The sequence below is a fragment of the Lethenteron reissneri genome, chromosome 44 (assembly GCF_015708825.2).
Source record: "Lethenteron reissneri isolate LAM-NWPU_2019-01 chromosome 44, ASM1570882v1, whole genome shotgun sequence".
Classification (NCBI taxonomy): domain Eukaryota; kingdom Metazoa; phylum Chordata; class Hyperoartia; order Petromyzontiformes; family Petromyzontidae; genus Lethenteron; species Lethenteron reissneri.
Genome location: NC_083822.1, coordinates 9117313 through 9143572, shown reverse-complemented (window position 1 = coordinate 9143572; position 26260 = coordinate 9117313). Strand labels below are relative to the sequence as shown.

Below are 26260 nucleotides of genomic sequence, written 5' to 3'. Positions count from 1 at the left end.
GGAAGGGGGATTAGGGGCCGGGATGAGCGGCGGTGCAGAGCGGTTGGGATGGGCCAAGGTGCTCAGAATGAAATGCCCTCCCCCCCTACCCCCTGTCCAAGACCTCCCCCACCACCATCGCCTCTTTGTAAGTCGGCGCCTGGGCCTCTTCTGGTGCACGGACCTCTCTGGCGCGTGGGCCCTGGTGCAGCGGCACCACCTGTACATTCAATGGCAATGCCACTGGAGTTGGGCTGGTGTTGGTTAGGGAGTTAGCGTTAGGATCAGTCGTAGCAGGTGCAGGGGCCTCAACGTGTATCAAGGGGGGCCTCCAGTGATGGACCACTATTAATGCCCCGGCACCCTCTCCCCACCAGATGTTAAGAGTGATGGTTGGGGGGGGGGTCCTGTCTGTCTCGTATATGGATCCTTGCAATAATCCAAAATGTGAGGACCCCCTCACAGCCCAAACATCTTAGGTGGGGGGGCCCTAAAGAGCACGTTGCAACGAGGTCCCTTGACCCCTAAAACCAGAGGTGGCTAGAGACTCGGGGACCTCTCTTGCTGATTGCATGAACAAACGTGAAGTGATTTTCTTCCAGGCTTAACTTAAATTGCTGTAAAAAAGACAAACTGAGTGTGAAATTCCATTTAGGAGTGGTGAAAGCGGAAGGCAGGGACGGGGCGGTGCGGGGGTGTTCTGTGCAACCGGCCCACGAAATTCACAACGATAATGAAGATGGTCATCAGCGATGATTGCGTTTGTAATGTGCGATGAGCGACGCTTGGCGAGTGACGGAGCGAATGTGTCTCGCCGTGACGGCGCCGCATTCATCTGCCCGTCGGGCGCTCCAGCCGGCTTCAGGGTAGGGACAAATAAAAAACCCCGCAACATGTATGGCAAGTGAATTATAATCCACTCCGATCCAATTGATTATTATTTTCTTCTTTATGCGTCTACTTTATTTTTAATCAGCCCCACGGCGTTTGCAATTCCGTATTGATGAAAGTTTTTTTTTTTTAACAAAATTTGTTTTACGGAAGCAATGTTAATAGCACCGATGGTGAATCACGCCGTTAAGCACCAACGTCGCCGCATTCGCTCTTGTGTTTTTTTTGTAAACTTCCCCCTGTTTCACGAACCGTGATTATACCGTAAAAGTACAAAGCTAAAACAACAACAACAAGACTCGCAAATTAAATGTTTAGCGCGTTCAGTTCGCTGCTAATTGCAAGTCTCCGCATGACTTCACGTTAAACAAACACAGCTTTGCTCTTTTTCTCTCTCTTTCTCTCTCTCTCTCCAAATAAGAATTCATAACAGACCATGCGCCTGAGCAAAAACAACTCCCGAGCGAGCGTGAGCGTTCAGATAAACCACTCTTTAAGCCCTGATAGTTGAGTCCACTGAAAAGAATGAGTGGGGGGGGGGAGGCTGGGAGACAGCCTTCACAACGAGAACGGCGGTGGGATTGAGGATAAACAAAGAAGGGAGCGGCGATGTTGTGGAGTAATGCTTTGTAACAAGTCCTCGGTGGCTCACGCAACCCACACGCCGAACCACCCCCCCCCCCTCCTTGCGGACATCCGCGCACCGCTCCGATGTCAATTTAAGATTCGCGTCGCAGCGCGCCGCTGTCGGGGGCCGCGCACGGAGAATTTTCTGTTTGCACTCAGTCACATATTCACTTTAAGATGTTTTTTGTTCATGTTTTTGTTTGTTGCGGTTGCACCCGATTCAAGAGCCGAATGGCTCACAGGGCTATACCTAATAAATGAACTTGAACTTGAAATGGTTCTCGGTTTGACTCGACGTTGGGAGGATTCACCGCGATAGAGCCCCCGAGTAGCTTGATGAAGCCCCAAACGCTGCTTGGTTTAAAGGTCGGAGTTATGGCGCCGATTGTACATACGACAAACAAGCCGTGGGGGAGAGGAGGGGGGGGGGTCGGGTCGCCTCCCCCCCTCCTCCTCCTCAAGCCAAGCACAGAGGATGAGGGCGGCAGTAAATATGCCACCACCACCACCCCGAGTGTCGAGCAAGCGGCGGGCAGGTTCATTGCGCGGGGCGCACGCACCGGATTAGTTTGCACGTGGAATACGCGACCAAACAACGCGGTTCGGTCCGGGTGTTTAACGACGCACGGATGCATGAGATTCAGCACATCGGTTTGAAGAGCGATATGCACTGCAGTCGAATGCGCTACACGTGTTTGTGTTGTTTGACGCGCGTGGTTTCTTGTGATGCGTATATGACAGATTTGTAATTGGGTTAACTCTCACCTGCAGCTGCTAGAGGCTTGCTTACATTCGCTACAATACAAAAAAATATAGTCTTGAATTCAATCGCGAGTCTGAATCGCAATATTTCAATTGAATCACTGGGGAAGGGATGGGAGGAGGGGGTTTAGGGGTCACTGGGGGTGTGAATGATTACACCCCCAACCCCCCCCCCCCCCGAATCAATACTGCTTGGAAGTATACACTGCATTCTTTTAAGCGCGTGTAAATTTACTGCTGTTGACTGGGGCAGGAGGGCACAGTTGGTTAGTGCACTGTGCTATCAACCCGGTCACCTGAGTTCAATTCCCGGCCACAGCTCACATCAGTCGTTGGGGCGAGATCCGGTCACTGCTTATGCCCCCCACCGTGACCTCTTCACCAATGCTTCCCATCGTCACCGACCCACATTGAACAAAGTGGCGAAGCGTGGTCAAAGAAACCCCTGTGATCGGAGGCCATCATTCAGCAGTGAATTGACAAGGGGTGCCGTAAAGGATGAAAAAAAAATATATATATATACCGTGTACACGTACTTTGTAATATACTCTGCATGTAAAACATGTACGGACACGTGTTCATGCAAACTTACACTTAAAAAAAAATGTTTAATTCAACAAACTGGGTGAGGTTTCCCCCCCTCCCCCCCCCATAGTGCAATTTCAGGAGTGTCCAATAGCGTAACTGATTGATTAACAGTTATGCCGCAGCTTACATTAATTCAATTAGCCACACCTGACATCAGCACTCAACGAAATCCGGAGTGGCCACTCAACCTGATAAACAGCTGTTGGAGCTCAACACCTCTCAGTTTCTACATATCTCTGTCTCTCTCGCTGAAATATATGAACCGAAGACATCGTCCTGCCGTATAGCCATGTGAACTATTGGGGGAAAAGTCTGAAAGCAAGCCCCTAATTAAGGCTGGTACGGGGCATCAGGGGGTGGCAGGGCCAACACCATGTCTGGTCAGTTTCCAAATGCCACTGTTATTGGACCATGACCTGGAATCGAATGAGTCGCTGGGGTTTACAATGCAGTGTATTAATCGCTGTGCCTCTGCTCACTATGTATATAGAACAAAGACAAAGGTCCCCTGTATATCCTTAACAGATTGGCGAGGCAAGTACTGTTAGCGCCCGGTCTCCCGAGTGGCGAACTTTACACACTGCACTCGATACTCATTTGGGGCTGGATCGACCTAAGGGAGGCCCAGAACCGATTCAAATAATCGTCATTGGTGTTCGGAATCCAACTTGGGTCGCCGGGATCATAGCGCAGCGTGCTAACCACAACACTACCCCCCCCACCCACTATAGACACACACACACACACGCAGGAAGATGAACACATGGATCAGATAACATACACAAGTTAGAGATATATCGACTGTTAAAAAAGGTAAGTGTGCTGTCGCAGGGCATGTCGCCAGGAGGGAATGATGTCTGATGTTCAAGACCAATGACAGAGTGGCAGGCAAACACGCCCCGGTAGGAGGGAACACGCCTGAGAGAATGTCACCATAGAGCGAGATGGATCGTTGCATCGTGAAACCGTGAGAGATACCTACGGCCTTCATCCAGCAGTGGGTAGATCAAGGCTGATGATGACGATGCAAACACACAGACAAAGAACCCCCGTTTTGCCTTAACAGACTGTTGGGGCAAGTGCTGTTAGCGAGCACCTATGAAGGCCGGTAGTGGTACACGAGGGGGTGGGTGGGTGGATAACACCACCCCTGGTCGCCTTTGTCTCCCAAGTGGCGATGTTTACACACCGCACCAGGTACTCATTTGAGGCTGAGTCGACCCACCGGAGGCCCAGGACTGGTTCAGATAATTGTCACCGGTGTTGGCCGCGAGCAGGAATCGAACCCGGACCGCCGGGTTCATAGCACAGCGCTAACCGCTACACTACCGCTCCCCCCACACACACACAGACACACACAAACACAGACACACGCGTGCGTGTGTTTGTGTAATTGTTGGCTACTGTGTTCGTTTCTTTCTGTCTGAATTTCAGCAAAGCACGCCGACGTCCCGATCGCGTCTCGTTCTCTCTAATTTCAAGTTGCATGGAGAGAGCTGCCACCTACTGTGAGGACCAGAAGCCACTTGAAGGGATTTCAGAGGTAGCTCTGTGTCATCAACTTCCGGTGAACCGATCTCGAACATAGAGGATGGAATTCAGTGCTAAATTACATCCAGAAGGTTTTAAAACACTCTTCAGGGAATTATCTTGGTCACGCCACATCCATCTAAACTAATTTTACTTATTGTATTGTGTCGTCCAGATATTCTAGGAATATGAAGTTCAAATACGACAGGATTATTATGGACAGGCATAGCTTGTACTCTGGTGGTGGTGGTGCCTAAAGCCGATAAACCATATTCCCAAGCCAGTCTAGTGGTGTTCTGGAAATTATCGAGTGAGAAATGAAGCCCTGGTTTGCACTTTTGCTCTGTGAGGAATCCGAATGGGATGCATTGTCTTGTGACAGTGATAAAAAAAAAATCAGGATAAAGTTGGGGAAAATTACAAAAATTTGTGAAGTAGTGTAGAGAGGGTTGAGAATGCATCCCAATCCCTCTCATGGGATCGCTCCATCACCATCCCAGAATCTTCACCCAGATCCGGAAGAATGCTGGCGGTGGAACAGCACGGACGTTTGGAATAAACACGTCATATGAGACCAAAACATTGCACCTTCTGGATTTGACATTCCTCCTCGAAGGCACCGGCGGAACGCTCAACCGCATTGGAACCAACAACGAGCCGACGTGCATGTCTCCTTCACCAATGGGAAATTAAAGACACGAGCCAAATTCTAGATTTGAAGCTTTCGTGACTGCAAGGATTCATATTCTTAGGTTTTTTCTGGTTAAGTCACGTAGGTAAAAATTTTAAATTAATAAAAATAAAAGTAAAATAAAAATCACTACGTTTCGGAAGCAACACAAGCCTCCGTCTTCAGGTGGAACCGTCACAGCACGATAGCTGTATCAAGTAAGAGAAATTCCAAGAAAACAGTCCTTGTATATATACTGGTTGAGGGTGGGAGGAGCCAAGGTAGGCCCTGGATAACAGCGTGCTTCAGCCGCACCGAACCTCACAATAATTAATTGAAATTTAAAATTTTTACCTACGTGACTTTACCGAAAAAACCTAAGAACACAAGCCAAAGTAATGCAACCCAAACTATGGACCAAATAGTAAACCCATAGAGACACATAGCGATACACAGAGACTCCTAGGATACTTAGAAACCCATAGAGAAACATAGAGATCCATAGAGATACATAGAGATCACATTGAGATACATAGATATCCCATAGATATACATAAGGGGCCGTCCATAAATGACGTCACGCAATTTTGGACGATTTTTGACCCCCTCCCCCCTCGTCACACGGTGTCACAAAAAGTCAGACCCCCCCCCCTCAAATATGACGTCACAAAGCTCTGCCTCCCAAAAAAATAAAACATGCTTCAAATCGCTTTAAAGTAAACTATTGTCATTGTAATGCGTATTTAATGTGGCTCTGATGTTGTAGGAGAAAACATTTATTAAAAAGTCTCTTTAATTAAGTAAAACGTGTCGTCTATATTTTTTAAAGTTGCGCATTTTTATGTGACGTCACATTCCTCACCCCTCCCCCCCTCGTCACACATCGTCACAAATCTCTGACCCCCCCCCCCCCCCAGGTGCGTGACGTCATTTATGGATGGCCCCCAAGAAACCCCATAGAGATACATAGAGACCCCATAGAGATACATAGATACCCCATAGAGACAAAATAGAGACCCCATAGATACCCCATAGATATACACAGATACCCCATAGAGACAAAATACAGACCCCATAGATACCCCACAGAGACCCCACTGAGACCCCATTGAGACGCAATGAAGACACGCCACAGCCGTGCGATTGTGTCCACGCAGCCCAAACTGTGCTCGGCAAATCCCCTCGCTGCGAGCCCCGTGCCCTGCGGCCTCCCGCAGGGCACGGGGCTCGGCCCTTCCTCCACGCTAACGAGCGAGCCGCTGGGAGTCGTGGCGAAGCAAACAACCTCGGCCGGCGCCTGTAAATATTTACACACTGCGGAGGTTAGCGCAGCGGTTGTTAAGACCGAGGAAGGAAGTTTTGCGAGCGGCGGTGCGGGGCAGCGGCGGCGGCCTCCGCATTGCAAAAATTACTTTGGCCGAAAAATAAATAAGAGGCGCGTTTGTAGTGGTGAGTTGTGGAGGGGCGCGGCAGGGGGGGAGCTGGTATGGATGACCCCCGCCCCTCACTCGGTGAGGATATCCAGGCATTTCTCACTCAGCGGCTGCGGTGTGCATTTGTTGTATCAGCAGCGAGTGCAACGGCGGAGCAGTTTACGGGTGTGCAGGCGGTGCAGCCGCACCCTCGTATCCACGATCTGGAGAGGCCTATCTGTCGCCACACCACCCATTTCGCATCAGCCACGCGGCTGAGCGTGCGTAAGCGACGCCTCGAAACGTCTGTCGGAATCGACTGTCGTCCTCGCGCGCACATCAACATTGTGCAGGCCGGGCTCGATTAGTTTCGATTCGTTGCCGAAAATCTGAGGCCACTTCTCATTGGCGAAAAGTCCGCTCGCTTCGTGAAGACTCCAGCGCGAGTGGGCACCTCCGAAACCCTGACGTCACCCCGGCACTGAGCGCGTGGGACCTTGGAGTTGTCATCGAGCCCCGAGCTCTCTGCTCACGTATCTCGATTCTGCAGAATCTCACATCTCCGTCTCCACAACGTCGGCCACAACTGCCATTTCCTTATCGCGGCTTCCGCCGAGATCTCCATCCATGCCTTCATCATAACGACTTTCTTCTCCACGACCTCTAAAATGCCAGATTATCCAATAGTCCATTGGCAAACCGCTCAGCCGCACCCATAAACGAGACGACATCACCACAATATTATTATTATCGTCACTCCACTGGCTCCCAATACCATAGTGGATCATGCCCTCTCATTTCAACTCTACTCCCTTTGGCACACTTCCCAAGACCTCTCCTGTCATCTCACTGGATAAATCAACGTGCTAATTTGCGTTGACTCAGAGAGCCACGGACCCACGTGTGGATATCCAGAGCCTCACGCAGAGGTGCCCCCGGACCCGCACAGAGACCAACAAACTCGCATAGAGACTCGCGTGGACTTACAAATGCGACACATAGAGAGGATTGCGTAGAGACACAAAGCCTCCCTGCCTAGGTTCAGATCCAGGCTCAACGCCTTCTTACTCTGCTGCCTATGACCGACTCTCCCCACCGCCCCCACATACTGAAGTGATGTCAATCGCACCTTTGCTTTCAAATCGTAAACAGCCCTCCCTCTCGTCCCCGCGACGCCGCGTGTCAACGCTCTTTTTGCGGCGTCTTAAGATGCGCTTGCATTTAGACGCCATATAAATCTAAAATTGTGTTTTATTGTATCCCCACAACAGCCCTGGTTTACCGGCAGACGAGATGCAATATCTGGATGTGCAAGCGCACGGTTTATTTCCCCTGCTATGTGCTGCCAGCTTGGCCTGTGCTCTTACCCATATTTTATTTACGTGACAGCTGATTGATATTAAGTGGATGTTCACCGCATCTGTATTGTGGGTGCTTTATATATATATATCATGGTATTCATACACATTAACGTGGAGTATTTATTTTCTTTCCCCCCTGGTTCCCCTCCCCCCCACTTCCCCGTGTACCTGTCAGGGAGAGAGAAGAAATATTTACTTTTCACAAATTGTGAAACGTGTTTTGTGATGCGTCGCGTACGCACGCGCGTCTCTTATTGTGTCTGCCTGGCGGGGCACAGTCGTTGCCCTGCGGACGTAATGTCAGCACCGTGCGCGCAAGCTCTGTAACAAATATTTAATTAAATATTAAACATTCCCCACACACCGAGAGAATGAGACATCACAAATAGAGCACAATGTGAGATCACTTGGGCCGGGGTCAGGGGTCACATGAGCTGCCTTACATGCCCTACACTGCTGTTAGCGCTCGTCGCTTACTATGTGGGTGTTATGTGTGGAAGCAAGCGGGGAGCGGTAACGTGGTGGTCAACGCAAGCACTGAGCTACGAATACGGCGGCCCAAGTCTGATTCCTTCTCACAGACAACTTTGGTGGCGAATATCTGAACTGGTTCTGGAAATCCCCCGATGTCGAATTAAATTACTGCCTGGTGCGGAGTGTAAACATCAGTATTGGGGAGACAAAGGTGGCTGGGAGTGGTGCTGGCCACACGACCTAATAGTGTGCCGTTGCTCCCTTCACAGCCAACCGATTAGAACAGTTTTCGACGTACGATGGGAAAGAAGTTCAACATACACACATACAAGGCTGTATGGGGAATCTCTTGCCTTTTTGTCGTGACAGCAAGTACTGACCAGGACCAAAAGCCTGCTTGGCTGGCTTCTGAAATCTGACGAGATCGGGTACATTCCGGGCCGATTTTGTCAGAGTCGATTACTTGTGTTAAAATAAAAGGCGAGAGGTTTTCTATTTTTAACGAGCGGCAGCAACAGAGGTCAGCGCATCGCACTACGAACCCGGGGACCTCAGTTCGATTCCCGGCTCCGGCTAACGTCTGTGGCGATGGATCGAGAGATATCTGAACCGGTTTCTGGGCAAACAACACCCGCCACCGACCATCCGCACCCCTCGCAACTTCACTAATCCACACTGACCAGCACTGGTGAAGTATGATCAATCCCCCCCCCCAACCCCACCCCCTCCTTAATCGAGGTCGACAGCGTCCATCCGGCAGTGGGTTGACAAAGGTGGCATCTCTCTCTGCTGTCGCGCGTCGCTATATATATATATTTCTCTTCTTGGTTCTTTCGGTAAAGTCACGTAGAAGGGAAATAAAAAAATTATAAAAATAAAAACATTATCTTTTATTATAATATTTTATAATATTATTATATTCTTATATTGATATATTATTATATTATTATTTGTATTTTTATTATTTTATTATTTCCCTTCTACGTGACTTTACCGAAAGAACCAAGAAGATGAATCCCTGCAGTCACGAAAGCTTTAAATCGATATATATATTGTTTCGAACCCCCGTGCGACAACCACAACGCGCACGCGGTAAAGGCGCCGCTGCCTTCTGCGTCGAGAGCTTTGCAATGACCGCGATCGCGTTTCAGACACTGGCAGGGGAGGGGGGGGGGTGTCTCCGCAGGCTCTCGGGCTCGCCGGTATTTGCCGAGTGGCAAAGCGAGCGCGCCGTGCGGTCTGGCTCCGGCCACACCCGCACCAAGCACGCGCATTGTTCGTGCGCACGCTGAACTTCTTTCACGCCGTACGAGCCAAACGGAGGTGCGCGGGGTGGGTGGTGGGGGATGGACAACCAAAAGTAAACGCGACGACAAGCAGTTGTAAAGAGATGAGTTTTCAATATCGACACTGTTTGTGTATATGGGGTGGGTCAAGCTGCAAACGCACGTAATTGCTTCCTCATGCCACCGCTGGCGGAAGGGACTTCGCTTAAGAGCGAGGTCTACGCAAGAGTCCCTCTCAAGAAGGGTACTTTGGTCTACTCTTCCACACTGGCCCAGACGTCTTGAAAGAGGCGGGAGGACCCCAAACTTTACCACAGCGCACGCAACCTGCCCATCGACTAAAGTGCCTTATATTAAGTAAATTTGTATTTTTATTTTACCAGATAAGGCCCCACCGAGCTACGTAGCTCTTTTTCAGAAGCGACCTGGCCACAAATGATCGCTCAACGGAGTGGCTTACCGCGCGGAAATGTACGCACGTTGATTCTAAATGTGGAGTGGAAAAACGGGAGGACCCGGAGAAAAGATCCAAAATGCGCAAGTACAGTGCCCGTGTCGGTTCACTCACTGCAGGTTGAGAGCTTCCCCCAGGTACCACGTGGGTCGTGGTGAATTATAGTCACATGCTACATGGTGCCGGTCAGTGTCGATGAGCAAAGGCGAGGAGTAAAGATGCATGGAAGACGCATGGAAGTACAGCACAACAATTGATTTCACCGCACTGCTCTCTCCTGCCCAACCACGGCACACCTCAGCCTACCGTGAGCGGCGGTTACCCATCCAAGCACTGACCAGCCTCAAACCCTGCTTAGCATCCGAGATCTGATAAGGCTGGGCGCATTCCGGGCAATTTGATCATGGGCCCTTTACATACATATATATATAAACAACCCTCCTCCCCCCACCGTACATATATTAATGGCTCTGGAGTACTGCCAAACATTGCATTCTTTCATGTTTTGTTGACTAAAAAGCCAGGCAGTGGGGGAAAATAAATGAAAGAAAGCAATACCTCTCAGAAATTGCTTTTCTAGATGAAAGCGCCAAACAGCGCAAAGTAGGCGGTTTTAAGAATGTCAAACCGCACACCAACAGGTCTGGCTTCGTCTCTCTGGCCGCGAGCGCGGGAACGGAGCCGTTCGCGGCCACCCAACGAGCCGGCCGGCCTCTCTAATGAGGACGATATATTTAACGTTGAAGCTGCAGCACGTGGTGGTGGCGGGGGCGGGAGGCTTTGGGTGAGCACACGAGGCTGTGGGTGAGCACACGAAGCTGTGGGTGAGCACACGAGGCTGTGGGTGAGCACACGAGGCTTTGGGTGAGCACACGAAGCTGTGGGTGAGCACACGAGGCTTTGGGTGAGCACACGAAGCTGTGGGTGAGCACACGAGGCTTTGGGTGAGCACACGAGGCTGTGGGTGAGCACACGAGGCTTTGGGTGAGCACACGAAGCTGTGGGTGAGCACACGAGGCTGTGGGTGAGCACACGAGGCTGTGGGTGAGCACACGAGGCTGTGGGTGAGCACACGAGGCTGTGGGTGAGCACACGAGGCTGTGGGTGAGCACACGAGGCTGTGGGTGAGCACACGAGGCTGTGGGTGAGCACACGAGGCTGTGGGTGAGCACACGAGGCTGTGGGTGAGCACACGAGGCTTTGGGTGAGCACACGAGGCTGTGGGTGAGCACACGAGGCTGTGGGTGAGCACACGAAGCTGTGGGTGAGCACACGAAGCTGTGGGTGAGCACACGAGGCTGTGGGTGAGCACACGAGGCTGTGGGTGAGCACACAAGGCTGTGGGTGAGCACACGAAACTGTGGGTGAACACACGAGGCTGTGGGTGAGCACACAAGGCTGTGGGTGAGCACACGAAACTGTGGGTGAGCACACGAAGCTGTGGGTGAGCACACGAGGCTGTGGGTGAGCACACGAGGTGGCGCAGAACGCGGTTCGTGGTCGCCCGTTCAGAACCCCTGGCAGGGCCCAAGAAACAAAACGCTGCGGGGAAAAAAAAAAAAGTCGCGGCTCCACTCCGCAGCGATAGCCGCCGTCGTTGCGAAATATTATTTAAGGGCTGACGCACTGCGTCACCTACTTAAGGAGCATTACATCAACTTTGATATAAATAATAATATCCAGCGTAATAACCTCGATATCAATGTCTTTATTTGCTATGAAGCAGGGCCATTGCCCAAAACGTAGAGTTTGTGTTGATTTATTTTGACATACAACTATAATAATACAGTATTAATATCCGGAAAATCCTCCCTCCCTCCCTGAGTCTCGAGACTACGTGTTCTTTTTAAGGAGGGTCCTGCATTGGAATTAATTGTGTGTGGGAGAAGAAACAAAAAAGGCGGTGGGAGCAAACCGACACATTAACGGCGATTATAACACGGAGTCGCAAAGGTGGACAACCAACTTGGCTGCGCTTTGGCCGGGCACCTCGGGAACCCAGCTCTACGTGATCCACCAACCCTTGCAGTCAAAGTGTCGGACCGCAGGTTTGAGGCCCCCACACCACGGCTCAACGCATCTCACGCACGGGTGGAGCGGTGGTGCAAGCGATTAGCGTGCAGTGCTACGAACCAGGCGATTTGAGGCACAAGCTGAGTTCGAATGTAATATCAGTGATAACTGTTGTTGTTGCCTGAGCCAACATCTTCACCAACCCGTATTGACTATCTTGGTGAAGTATGGTCAAACTACCGTTCCATGTCTGTCATGGCATGGTTAGGACTTCATCCGGTAGGGGAGTGACATGGGGCCTAATCATTACTATTTTTATTCTTATACCTTTAAGCAGGGAAAGGTCTACATTTCCTATGACAGAAGGTTAACACGCTCTGCCAGTTGCATACACGTACTCACGATTTCACATTGATTTTATTGTTTCCAACAAATCCTGGTGACTTGTTAAGGGATGGCTCTGGGTCGCGACCTCTGCCCTCACTTAACATTTCAAGTTCAAAGTTCCAACATCAATGTTGTGATTACAGCCACTGCAGCTACCAGGTGTATGCCACCAACCCCCGTACGCCACCATGCAACCCAGATAATCTTCCCTTTTCTTGGTTCTTTCGGTAAAGTCACGTAGAAGGGAAGTAGTAAAATAATAAAAATAAAACATAATAAAATAATTCTCACGACGTTTCGGCCACTACGCAAGCAGCCGTCCTCAGGTGAAGAACACGTCTGTCGATAAGACAGAGTCTAAATGACACGTCCCTGCAGTCACGAAAGCTTTAAATCGAAAAATCTTCCCTTTGTTGAGGCAGCTGCTGGCCTGGGAAATCTGTGAATATTTCTAGAACATTAAAAGTCCTGGATTTTTCTCAGCTGCGTAATAATAAACCGCTCAAGACGACGCATTCACATGTTGTTCTCCTCTCTTGCGGTATTGAGAGATCTTATTCTTCTTCTGATATGTCACGGTTAGTTTTACCTTGGAGGTGGCTAACCATAACCACCGCCAACCACTGCTGCGATTGCCACCACCATCACCACTGTGACCACCACAACTACATAACCCCTACCTCCCAATCATCAACTAGGTATTCGTAAGGAAGACACACACTGTGAGAGCTGGGATTTCCTGCTAGGTCATCGGGTCAAGGGGTCAACGGCACAGCAGAGGCTGCGAGGGATGGGAGCGGCCTTCCAAGTAAAGAGACCCTCAGGGTCCAGAAGGAATCTGGACGCTTCCTGTGTAAGCGTCCTGGCTCTACAATTAATCACGGCACTGCGAGGGGCCCTTTCTGGAAACATGCTGCGGCTGTTTTTTTTTGCGACCAAATGGATCTTTTGGCTGCAAGTGGCTTTGGAGACGTGCTGAGAGGACGTGGTGAAACGGGGGACACGTGGGGGGGGGGGGGGGGGGGCTGCGCATGTTGTCGAGGCAGACGATGCGGTGGGAAGTCAAGGAATGTTCAGCTAAGTCTCCCTTCTTTACTTGGGGTTGCCACTTCTTGATGTGCGAAAAAAATAAAAGGAAAGCAGCGAGGCGTGTCTTGTTGAGGGAAATATCTCACAATGCCAGAAGAAAGGGGGGAACTGCATGTGTAGGCATTGTTTCAAGTGCTGCGTTACTCTTTTCTTAATGTCCCGGGAAACCTTACAGATTTCTTAGGCAAGCAGCAGCTACCTCAAAAAAGAGGAGTACTCGGAATGCTCCAGATATCATCAACTCTCGGAGGGTAAACGGGGTTTGGCCTGCGGCGTGCTTGGACGGGTGACGACCACGGGTGACACATCACGCAGGCTGTAAGAAACTAGATGAACAGAACAATACTGGTGCAAATATAAACGTACTTATTTACACGAGGAAAAAATATATGGATGCCATGGGTGATTATAGGCTGCTGCAGAGTGATGCCGTAGGCCGTGCTGTAAATCCGTCTTTGTAATGTACCACGCCCATGCTTGCCGCCGAGACTAAACCCGCCCTGACCAGCCTGGCGAAGTGAAGTCGAACAACCACCTCTCACCCCCGCCGCGGGAAGTCCCTCATCCAGCAGTGGATTGACAACGAAGAGCGTACAAGTACAGCACACTATGCTACAGTAGGCACATTAGCCCATTGAGAAACTGCCTCTGTCTCTCTCTCTCTCTCTCTTGCTCGCTCGCTCGCAACGGGGAGACCGTGCGGGAAATGGGAGGAATGGAAGATACTTCTCTGTCTATCTTCTAAACCCCAGGACGGTTGCACACAACTCAGACTGGGCTCTGGAGGACCGGCGAAAGCCACTCCCAACAGGAACAAAGCTTGTTTACGATCAGAAGGAATGAGAAGACCCTCTTTAAGGAAGACCATGCTGAATGTTAAAACGCGTCAGAATGAGATGGCATGCTGCGTTTTGCTAATTGCTCGTTGAAAACATCTCGCAACTCCATATATGGGGCTACAAAGCACTTTTGATTCCTTAGATTAAAAGGAAAATAAGTCAAACAAAAGTCAATTAATATTAAACAAAATTTGGTATGCGATTTTCCAACTGCAGGGCAGATGGGAAATCTGGATAAGCCACAGAGCACTCGGTTTCAATCACCAATTTATGCGCGCCAAATGTTAGCAGTGCCTGTGTAACAAGCTGCACTGATCAAATTAAAACTACATTGGCACTTTCTTATTAGGGTTTAAAATTAATCACCACACACACGCACACGCGCGCATATATGAACATATATATAAAATAAAATAAACAACACGCTGTCGTGGTGTAATGGTTAGCACATCGCACTAGCGCTTTAGATGACGCCAGTTCTATGCTATCGCCCGGCGTGGCAGTTCAAGAAATTGGGAAATTGGCCTAAATCTCCCACCCCCCCCCCCCGACACCGCCTCTATACACGCAGCAGGATAACAGAGTAAAGCAGTTGATTGGCAGGTTGCGTGAGGTTGCGTGAGGTTGGGTAAAGTGTGGGTAACTCTCCCACCTCTTCCGAGGCGTCTGGTCAGGGTAGAAGAGGAGGCCAAAAACACAACTTTCTCAAACTCCTTCGGGTCGAGGTTCTCCGCCAGCAGAGGCGTCAATCTTTCCAAAATTATATAGATATATCCATTCCATTTATTACAAATTACAATATATTTAACTAAAAAGTTACTTGATGAAAGGCATTGCTGTGGGTATTGAAAAAAAAATCTGTTTAATTTACTATTTAAAATACATACAGGGCAAAGTGCTTCACGAAAGTAGATCAGGCAGCCACAGTGGTTCATTGCAGCACACCTGTGACTCTTAATCGCTTTTCCTTTCAAATACTATTCGGCTCCCGTTGGGGAAAAAAGGGATGGTTTTCAATTTCTGCAGAACAAACTTTCTGGTAAGCACACATTCATGGCAAACATGTGGATTGTTGTTGTTGTTGTTGTTTGTGTGTTTTGCGTTCAAATGAAAGTCGAACATTTCACGTAAAACGTGTCCGGGCTCTCGACCGCAGAGCGTTTTTTGTAAAGCGGCGCTGCCGCTCGCATACACAAAACAACGTGAATTTAATTCCCGAAACTATTTGGATGGTTCACAAAGGAATTTTAATTTGTTTGGGGAACACGTGATCATTGGTCGCGACTATATTTGGTCACAGACGCCACGCTGGACTGGGCACAGACTGTTCGACCGCAATCGTTCAGGAAGCCACGAACCATGGCGGACTTGCCGCAATGGAAGCTCACAGTAATTAGCGACAACCTATAGACGGTGACGATTAATTAAATAAAACAAATGTTATTTCCGTAATAACAATTACGGACGTTTCCGTGTCAAGGGTAAAACTAAAGTTAAGCAATACATTTTAAAAAATGTAATTTTTTAGTGATAATTCACGAAGACATTAACGATACTTGTGATAATAGACTAAAATGACCGATAATGGGCAAGATTGTCCATATTAGATTGTCCATTAGACCGTTCATCGCTCTGTCTCAATTGAGGGCCCCTTAAGGCACGGGTTGTTCCGCACATGTCGGTAATGTAAGGAAGCAGAGCATGACGATGATGACCATGGCGGGAGCGCGGTTGGCATGCGCCCTGGTGCGAGGAATAAAATGGTGCCTCCCGACCAATTTCTCTCTCTCTTTGTAGCTGAGCACATCTGGCCTGTGGGACACGGTGTAGTTGCACTGCCTGCACGCCTGATAGCACTGTCTTCTCCATTGTACAACCAAGCCACGATGGGGCCACGGGGAGGCGGCTCGGTACGGGTCGGGAAGGTGCCAGCTTGTTTTTCCATTGCAGAACCCGAGCCATGCTGCTGACGTCACATGTAGGGTACGAGTTGAGATGGATTAAATGGCGTGGCAATGACGTGTCCTACCAGCCTATTGATTGACGTCAAATGCCATGCATGTGTCATTCGCTCCGCCCCTGGCCCTGCTTGCCACTGAGTCAGATTCAGATACATTGCGAGGCCAATGAAGCAAGGTTTGCTTCTGGCTCAGCTTGGCAAATAGCCAGTGGAAGACCACCCCAACTCTGAGGTCTCCAGACTAGCATGGCTCGGATGTGCCAATGGAAAAGAGGCGCAGGGAAACAACGGAAGGGCTTGTGAGTGCAGAGGTCCGGCGGACGGTACCGGAGACTCGGGGATCTCCGAGAGCTTCTCGTTGAGGCTGCCATTGGGCTCCGACTTGGTCACCTCGCCGTACTCGGAGGGCAGGTCCTCATCTGAGTAGCGAAGGCTGCCGGGGCTGGGCCGTGGAGGCGAGCTGCTTAATCACACGCACGCACACACACACGCGCACGCATATGAATACACACATGGCGCACATGTTCACGATTATCCACCGTGATCTGCTGGATTAGGGCCTCCACATGCCGCCGCTCGCATTCTCTCGCGATGCGCGAATCCATCTCGCTTTCGGATTGTCTGCGACAGACGTAACCTTGAGCGCGTCCCCCTCCTTTGGCTGCCACTCTGCCGTCCGTCTCGACCGCCGCCCATCGCCCCTAACAGTGACGCGTCCTGCCCAAACATTGTATTCTGCCCCGTGCCCAGTTATTTTTCTCAACAGTCAATACGACGTCTTTAACTTGATGTCTGGAACCTGCGGATGATCTGTGATCCATGTTGTCCTCTTTCCTGTCCATCCACTTACAAGCGTGCACTTCTCCACACTCCTTTGTGCCCATCGTAGCGTTTGCTCTGTTCTCTTTGTCAATGTCCATGTTCAAAGCCAGCCATGTGCACTTTAGGCATATCCACACGTTGCTTTTCTGTTGGTCTTTGGCAGTTAATACACAATGCTACATGAACACACACTTTATGGAAATATTATATATATTCAGCTTGTACTCAGGCAGCTATACGTGGAGTCGCACTTAAGCACAAACACACAGATCCCCCAATAGCCTTTAACAGACTGTTGGGGCAAGTGCTGCTCGTGAGGACCTATAGAGGCACACGAGGGGACGGGTGGCCAACACCACCCCCAGCAGCCTTTTTCTCCCCAGTTGCAGATCTGTACACACCACGCCAGGTCATAATTTAAGGCTGAGTCGACCTAGGGGAGGTCAAGCACATGTTCAATATTCGTCACTGTTGTTGGCCACGAACGAGAACCGAACTCGAGTTGCTGGCGTGCAGTGCGCTCACCACTACACTACCGCCCGCCTCTGCACTCACGTACACACTCGCACACACGCACGTGTCTGAGCAACATACACGCGAGGCCTGAAGCAACTCAAGGGGGTGGGGTTCGTCGCCGCACTGACGGTGCTTAACATGACAATCCCATTCCGCCGTGACTTTTTTTTTGTCTTGGCCGAAAATCAAACAATTACCGCTTTACTTATCCTCCCATAAATCCTGCGACGGCAAAACGTCCAAACGTGTCTCTTGCCATCCCCCGCACGATTTTTCACTCACGCCGCTTGACAGTGGCATTCTTAGAACGCTGGTGAAGGAAAAACTTAAACAAAAAATGTAAGCGTGTCGATGAATCATAAAATTGCCATTTTGTGGTTGTTGTTGTATATTCTTCATCCGTCGCACCCGGCTGTAATGAGGTATCGTTGTTTGTTGCGCGTAAATGTTGAATTTAAACAATCACATGGCACTAGCAATGTTACATGTTTGGGTGCTGAACTTAATTGCCAAATTGAGCTGATTACAAAGCAAATAAAAGTCGTTAATGTATGCAGAAACACGATCACGGCATTTTCGCTAAGAGAAAACGGCCGCAAAAAAATGATAAAACGGGCGTAAACACGATGGCGAATGAACACAACCTCCGCCAACAAACACTCGCATAAGCGGACAACGTCAGAAAGTAAAACAGTCTTCGGGTGAAGACACGTACAAAGACAAAGATCCCCCCTATAGCCTGTAGCAGACTGTTGGGGCAAGTGCTGTTCGCGGGCGCCTATGACGGCCGACACGGCACACGAGGGGGCGGGTGGCCAGCACCACGCCTGGACACCTTTGTCTTCTGAGTAGTGACCTTTCCTACACACCGCAGCAGGTACTCATTTGAGGCTGAGTTGACCTTGGGACGGCTTGAGACCGGTTCAAATAATCGTCACTGGTGTTCGCCTTGAGCGGGAATCGAACTCGGGTCGACCGGTTCACAGTGCAGCGCACTCACCGCTCCACTAACCGCTCGAATGGATTGTTAACCGAACATATTTAAAAGTTCATAGCTGAAATGTGCACCCCCTTTCGTCAATCCACTCCTGGATGAAGGTCTCCTCCCCATGCCGGATAGGTCACGGGCGTCGCTTTGACCATACTTGACCACGCTGGTCAGTGTGGGCTGGTGAAGGTTGGGTGCTGTTGGGGGAGGGGTTGGGGGCTCAGAACCGTTCAGATATCATTCGGCACTGTTTGCCACGGCTGGGAATCGAACTCGGCTCGCCATCGACTGCGCAACCGCTCCACTCCCAAGCCCATAATTACTTACACGTCACGTAACAAATATACAATACACCCACGGGAAGTCTGTTTCTCTACACAACATTCTTTTTCGTCTCTGAATAGTTTTGTCCTTCGGCCCATATGGCTTAGGGAACCAATGTCTTCCAGCAGCAGCAATTGCTTTTTGCAGTCAAGAATACGAAAGAGTTTGAATGACTGTCACACCGAAAAAAGTGCGGTTCGTTTCAGTGGTGGCTCCATAGTCGTCATGCAATCGTGTATGCTGAGAGACTGCGCGAGTAACATCAGCGGTGAGCAGATATCTGAACCCGGCCTCTGAAAGTGCGGTCAACAAAGCGGCACGGCTGACGCGGCGCGGGAAGGGAGGGTCTTCATCCAGCAGTGGACTGACAAAGGGCGAAAAGATTACGAACCAAATTTATAACGATCGGAGAGCGCGATGAGACACAGGTCCCTTCCGGAGGGATCTCCGATGGAGAGCAGGGCTCACGTCGCTGCGATGTCACCAGGGTTCAATTTCAGCCAGGCCAGCTTAGCCAGTGTCGGCGCTCCAGAATAACGTTTCCTCACTGGGCGCACGCACCGCACCCGGTATACATTTTGCGACGGCTGTAACTAATCGGCACGTGCCACTTACTTAAATCTACCAGCGACCCGGAACATTTTCAGCGAGGACTTAATCCCTGAATACGACGGTGCCCCGGTAGCCACCGAGCACGTGTGTGTGTGAGAGAGCGGTGGTGTTGTGGTTAGCGCGCTGCACTGCGAATTCGGCGACCCCAGATCGATTCCCGCTCATGGCCAACACCAGCGACGATTATCTGAACCGGTCCTGGGCGTCCTCTAGGTCGACTGAGCATCAAATGGTCTACCTGGGACAGTGTGTAAAAACATGGCCACTGGGGAGACAAAGGCGGTCGGGCGTGGTGTTGGCCACCATACCCCTTCGTGTTACCGTGCCGACCTTCATCGGTGCTGGCTAGCACAGCACTTTCCCCAACAGTCTGTTAAAGGCTATACGGGGGATCTTTGTCTAAGAGAGAGAGAGAGAGAAAATAGATATATTTTTTTTCTCCGAACGTTCAGCGCAAACGTCTCCGCTTGCTCTGACAAAGCTGAGCGCTGTTCGCCACCACCCCGCGTTTGTCCTCTCGGCTGTGTGAGCCACAAAAGCACGCGCGTGCGTGCGTGAGTGCAGTGTTCGCGTGCGTGCGTGTGTGCAGTGTGCGCGTGCGTGCGTGTGTGCAGCGGGTGCGTGCGTGTGTGCAGTGTTCGCGTGCGTGTGTGCAGCGGGTGCGTGCGTGTGTGCAGTGTTCGCGTGCGTGCGTGGGTGCAGTGTTCGCGTGCTTGCGTGTGTGCAGCGGGTGCGTGCGTGTGTGGAGTGTTCGCGTGCGTGCGTGTGTGCAGCGGGTGCGTGCGTGTGTGCAGTGTTCGCGTGCGTGCGTGTGTGCAGCGGGTGCGTGCGTGTGTGCAGTGGGCGCGTGCGTGCGTGTGTGCAGTGTTCGCGCGCGTGCGTGTGTGCAGCGGGTGCGTGCGTGCGTGTATGCAGTGTTCGCGTGCGTGCGTGGGTGCAGTGGGCGCGTGCTTGCGTGTGTCACAGCAAGCCCTGAAATCCTGCGATGCCGGGGAGCACGAGGACAAGGGATTGATTTCAGCCGGGTGTGTTTGGGTCGGTGACCCAGAAAATATTTCCGCGCCCGGCACACCACATCGGGGAGACATCTCGCTTGATGGCTGTGTGGCTACTTGCTCATCACGCAAGGCGCTGCCTTGTACCAGTAAGTAAGTAAGTCTAACCAGCAACCCAGGGGAGTATTCAGTGAGAAACAAAGCCCCCCCCCCCCCACCCCCGCGCTTCCCCCCCGGTAAGCACCGAGTGAGACAAACAGCACAGCATTTTGTTTCACAGCTGCGTTGGAACGAGGCAACACAAATAAAGGAAGGAAAATCACGGAACACTCCCCACCCTCGCTCACAAACTCCCCGTTCGCCCCTCCCTGGCTTCTGAATTGTTGGCAAAAAAAAAAGATTAAGGCCAGACCTACACCGCACGGGCCGTCCTCTCCCCCCATAACACACGAGGAGGAAGGGTGAGGGGACTTGGGGAGGAACGCGGGGCAATGCAATCAGACGGAAACCATTCCCCTGCCCCCGTCGATCGCCCTTTCAGAAAGTGGCACTAATCAGATCGCCCCGTGGCAAGTCCAGAGGAGGCAGCGAGTAACAGCGTCAGTAGCTGCAGGAGTGGAATAGGAGAGGCGGTAGCAGCAGTAGCAGCGGTAGATATAAGGAGCAGCAGGAGGACGTGGGAGCAGCAGTTCCAACAGCAAGAGCAACAGCAGCAAAGAGTAAACAGGAATACTAGAAGCAGCAGCAGCAGTCGTCGTAAAATTAAGAAAAGCAGTAATAGCAATAGCATAAGTAGTAGCAGCAGCAGTAAGGAGCAGTCCACTGGGTAAATTTAAAAGTAAAACATAATTAATTTCATTTTTAAAAAAGAATGCGTTCTTAAATTGTTCATGATGTAACCCAGGTTGTCCTCGCAAAAGAGGCAGCGTTGTTATTACGCGTCTCAGTGGGTTTATTTCAGCTCGTGGTGAAATAAATAAGTAGCAGAAACATCAGTAGAAGAAGCAGCAGCAGCATCATTAGCAGGAGCAGCAGAATCAGGAGTACTTTCAGAAGCGGCATCGGTATAGCAGCTACATTAGCATCAGCAGTAGCAACAGTCGTCGCAGCAATACAATACAAACATGATATTCTGATACAGCATTGATTTATTGCGCGTGTGTGTGTGCATTCGCCGCAGTGCTCAAGCAGGCGGAGTGCGTTGCGACGTTGTACATTGCCGATGGGGAAAATGAATGTGACGCAGGAAATTTTGGGCTAAACAACATCGCAGAGTCTGAAGGAGTTCTCTATTCGTATAAACATGCGCTTGCTTGTTCATATACTCGCCGTACTTAAATTCATGTATATATTTATAGAAAAATGTGAGAACTCTGCTTTTGGCCGTTTGGGAGAAAGATTGTCTCAACCAGAATTGTGCCGGCTACAGAAAAGACCAGGAGCAGATAATAGTGAGCAAACGGAGTGGTGCAAACAAAGATAAAGACGAAGATCCCCCATATAGCCTCTAACAGACTGTTGGGCCAAGTGACCCTGGGAAGAACCTATGAAGGCTGGTATGGCACACGAGGGGTTGGGTGGTCAGCACCACGCCCGGCCGCCTTTGTCTCTCCAGTGCAGATTTTTTACTACACACTGCACCGGGGCCTCAATTAAGTCTGCATCGACCTTGTGTAGGCCAAGGAATTGATTCAAATAGTCACCACTGTTATTGGCTGTGAGCTCGGGTAGCTGGATTCGTAGCGGAGTGCACTCACCACTAAACGAGACAATTTTTTCTAAATTTTACCAGCTAAGGCCCACTGAGCTACATAGCTCTTTTTCAGAAACGATCTGGCCACAAATGATGGCCCAACCAAGTGACTTGTCACGTGCAAATGTATAGCAGCCAATTACTCTAAACGTGTGTTGATTCTAAATGTGGAGGGAAACACTGGAGGACCCGGAGAAAAATCCCCGTGACCACGATGAGGACTTGCAAACTCCAAATTTACAGGCGTCAAGGTCGTGGGTCGGGATCGAACCCACAACTTCTTGTATGGCAGGTGAGGTAGTTTACATCTCGCGACCGCGGTTCCGCATTCGTACATACAAAAGACAAAGATCCCCCGTATAGCCTCAACAGACACTTGGGGCAAGTGCTTTTAGCGAGCACCTTTGAAGGCCGGCACGGCACACGAGGGGGTGGGTGGCCAACACCATGCCCGGCCGCTTTTATTTCCCCAGTGGCGATGTTTTACACACTGGACCAGGTATTCATTCGAGGCTGAGTCGACCTAGGGGAGGCCCAGGACCCATTCAAATAAAGCGTGCTCACCGCTACCCTACCGCTCCCCATTCGTACGTACAGACACACACGCACACAAATGTAAAACAACTACATTAATCGAAAGATGCCAAATGTTTTTTTTCGTTCCCCCACCAAAAAGACGATGAAAATAAACGTATCACGTTTCAAAATAAACATGAAAAATCTCGTGCTCAAAGTGTTTTACGATAACATGCGATTGTGTTAAGATATTGGATGCCTAGCCAGGCAGTAGCACAGGATGAAATCATTACAATGATAGTGTAGTGACATCGCGGATGTCACTGTGTAATGCCGGCCCTAGAGAGGTACGGCGTGCAGGTGTAATGACATCGCTGGCACCACTATGATGTGGGTGCAGTACCAGCCCTAGAGGGGCTCGGTGAGCACTGACTGGCAGTGCTGGATGGCACCACGCTCTGCGTGCAGTGCCGACCCCTACAGGATAGGCTGTGAGAGTGCCGGCCATGGGAATGGGGTTACTAAGGGCCATGGCACTCTGGTTGACCCCGAAGGACACGTGACCGGTAAAGTCTACACAGGGCCCCCAGGTGAGGGCTAAGGGTGGTCACGTGTCAGGGCCGAGATCCTGTTAGAGGGTTCTAGAAGGTGGGCGTGGCTAAGGGCAGAGCCAGCCACGTCACGGAGGATATAAGCCGGGTCCCTGAGAGGGACCGGCTGCTGTGGTTATCCTGAAGAATCTACGTTCTACGTCCTAGAAGAGTCACCAACACGTGGACCTGGACGCAAGCTGGGGTCCTGTCCGTTGTAGCTACGCCCAGTGTGATTAGTGTAGTTAGCCTGGTGGTCCACCACCACAGGTTGTTATCTGGTTAAGGGGCAGTTACCCCTTTGTGTTGGTATCAATAAATGCGTTGCCTCCAAAGAGTACTCTGCGACTCAGTTGAACTCACTACAATGATAATACAGCGATAATAACAAAACAATCCCCAAGTGAAATCTACATTGAAAAGTCCTCTCTGGAGGTGAAGCGATAGGCAGGAGCAGCTGTCAAGTTCGTTGTTCAAGTGTTAGCCCAAACGAAGTCCTCCTTTCGCACGTTTAAAAAACAAAACAAATCCCATCTTCTTTCAAATCAAAGGATGGAGATGAACTTCGCGAATGTAATTACAGTTGTCAATGCGTAATTAACTAAAATGGATATTTGATGCGTTCTGTTGTCGGCGCAGACACAGAATCCGTGCGTTCACTTTCTTGGTAACGACCTGGATGGAGGGGGGATCTGGAGGGGGTTGAGTGAAGGTGCTGGGCTGCACATGATTGCATTTGATTTAACAGGTAGGAGGCTTTCGCGACCAATATTATTCATAATAAAGGTTTTTGGGGGTTAGATCGCGTAAGTATAAATGTGTCGTAACCCTCCACCACCCAACCAACACAGCCAATTAATAATGGATTTGTCACGTAAATAAAACGCCAATTAGTTACTACTTCATCACACCGGTGTGTTGGAGAGTAAATCCACAACATTTACAATTTGAGTAGTACGATGTTTCGCTGGTAATAACATCCAGCAAAATCGGGCGATTTTCCAGAATATTAATTGAAACTTACGCGATCTAAACCAAAAACCTTTATTACGAATGACTGCATTTGTAAACCTCACCAAGGTCCATGCGAGGTTCATGCACGGGGCTCTACAAACAGGTCACAGTCATACGCTAATTAACCCAAGATAAAAATCATTGTCAGTCTTCTTCTTCGCAAATGCTGGATGGAGAACAACCCCCCCCACCCCCCCCCCCCCCCCCACAAGCCGTCGCTAACTCTCACGATCCCGCAAAGCGATAATCCACCTAGCGCCTGCGCGCGAGCTCATTTCATCACTCCGTCTCCCCGGGAGACATTCCTCTCAGATGCGTTTCCATTCTTCGACCGTCGGCCATTGACACCCTTCTAGCCGTGATGTATGTACTGCACGCACATTGAACTTCTTTTGCGCCGTACGTAACCACCCGCGCTAATCGGAGGTGAGGGGCAAGGACAACAAACTAAACACAAAAAGCAGTTCTAAAGATATCTGGTTTAAACCTCGACTTTGTACTGCATGGCTCCAGTGGCTTCCTCATATCGGAAGGAAGAGCGTTCCCGACGGCCGCAGAAGCGCATCTGAAAGCGTGCGATGCGGCAACACGTCTTCGTTCGATGGCCCAGCCAAAAGCCGCTGCCGCGATGACGACAGATGAAGAGTTTGCGTGATGATGGTTTATGCTCCTTGACGAGATCAGCAAATGTTTTGTGGTTCATTTGTGGCGAGCACTTTGTGGGTAACGAGCGTGACCTTATAATGTATTCTGCCCAAGCCCACTTCATTTTTCCCTCGCAGTTTGAACGATGTCCTCTAATCCATGCGTCCCTCTCTCTGCCCTCCGCAATAGGAGCAGTTGTCACTCTTCAGGATGGAGTTCTCTCCTTTCCTTCTGAGCTCACCGATACCACCCGCTACCCCCATTTATTTCTCTCACGTATTAAGAGGCAACACACCTTTCACAGCCACTGCTGCATCCTACGGCATCTCCCATGTAATCCCACAGCTGTGGTGCTGGCGCTGCTAGAACATGTAAAGTCAGACGTTTTCTGGACATATAAAGACAAAAGCCTCACCCCCAGTAAAGCCTTTCACAGATGGTTGAGGCAAGTGCTGTCAGCGAGCCCCTATGGCACACCCAGGGGCTTGGTGGCCGGCACTATGCCCGGCCGACTCCGTCTCCGCAGCGCTGCGATGTTATTTACACACTGCACCCGGTACTCATTAAAATCCAAGTCGACCTTGTGGCAGGCCCAGGGCCGATCGAGATATATTCTCCACCGTTATCGATCCCGAGCGGAAATCGAACCCGGGTTCCCGCTCCCAGCGGCGCAGTGCGCTAACCCGTGCACGTGCACGCAGATTAGCCGGTTGTTATATAAGGCTGTTGCGAGCCATCTGCATGAAAGCAGTGATCGGGGTGCAAATGCTTTGGAGTTGTTGGATGTGATCGTGTCATCCCTGGAGACGAGCGCACTTCTCCCTTGTTCGTCAGATAAAAAAAAGAATGCTGCCTTCTGGGAATCTTCTAAATACATCTTTGAGAGCCAGGGCCAGCACCGTGGCATCGGGGGAGCTGGAGGGGGCTGAGCCCCTCCTCCTCGTCCTCCTTTTCCAACCCCATCCTCTGAAGGCTTAGCACTCCATTATACATTATTTGTGTCAAACAATAGTATTGTTGCAATGTAAAACAAAACCGTCGTTTGCATCTGCGGGAATGATGTTGTAAATGACAGCTCGCACAAACCACGCCCTGGCTCATCTGCTGCGGTACCATTATTTGAATTCTTCACCATCATTTGATGGGAATACAGACTGTCTGCA

The 26260-nt window shown here is 50.4% G+C and overlaps 1 protein-coding gene across 1 annotated transcript in view; it reads right to left on the bottom strand.

Moving 5' to 3' along the window:
* The window catches only part of LOC133353638 (protein sidekick-2-like), a 473964-nt gene that overhangs the window by 3501 nt on the left and 444203 nt on the right, over window positions 1-26260 (bottom strand). Inside the window, 1 exon segment of the mRNA XM_061570031.1 lies at window positions 16650-16782. Coding sequence (XP_061426015.1) covers window positions 16650-16782 — 133 coding nt within the window.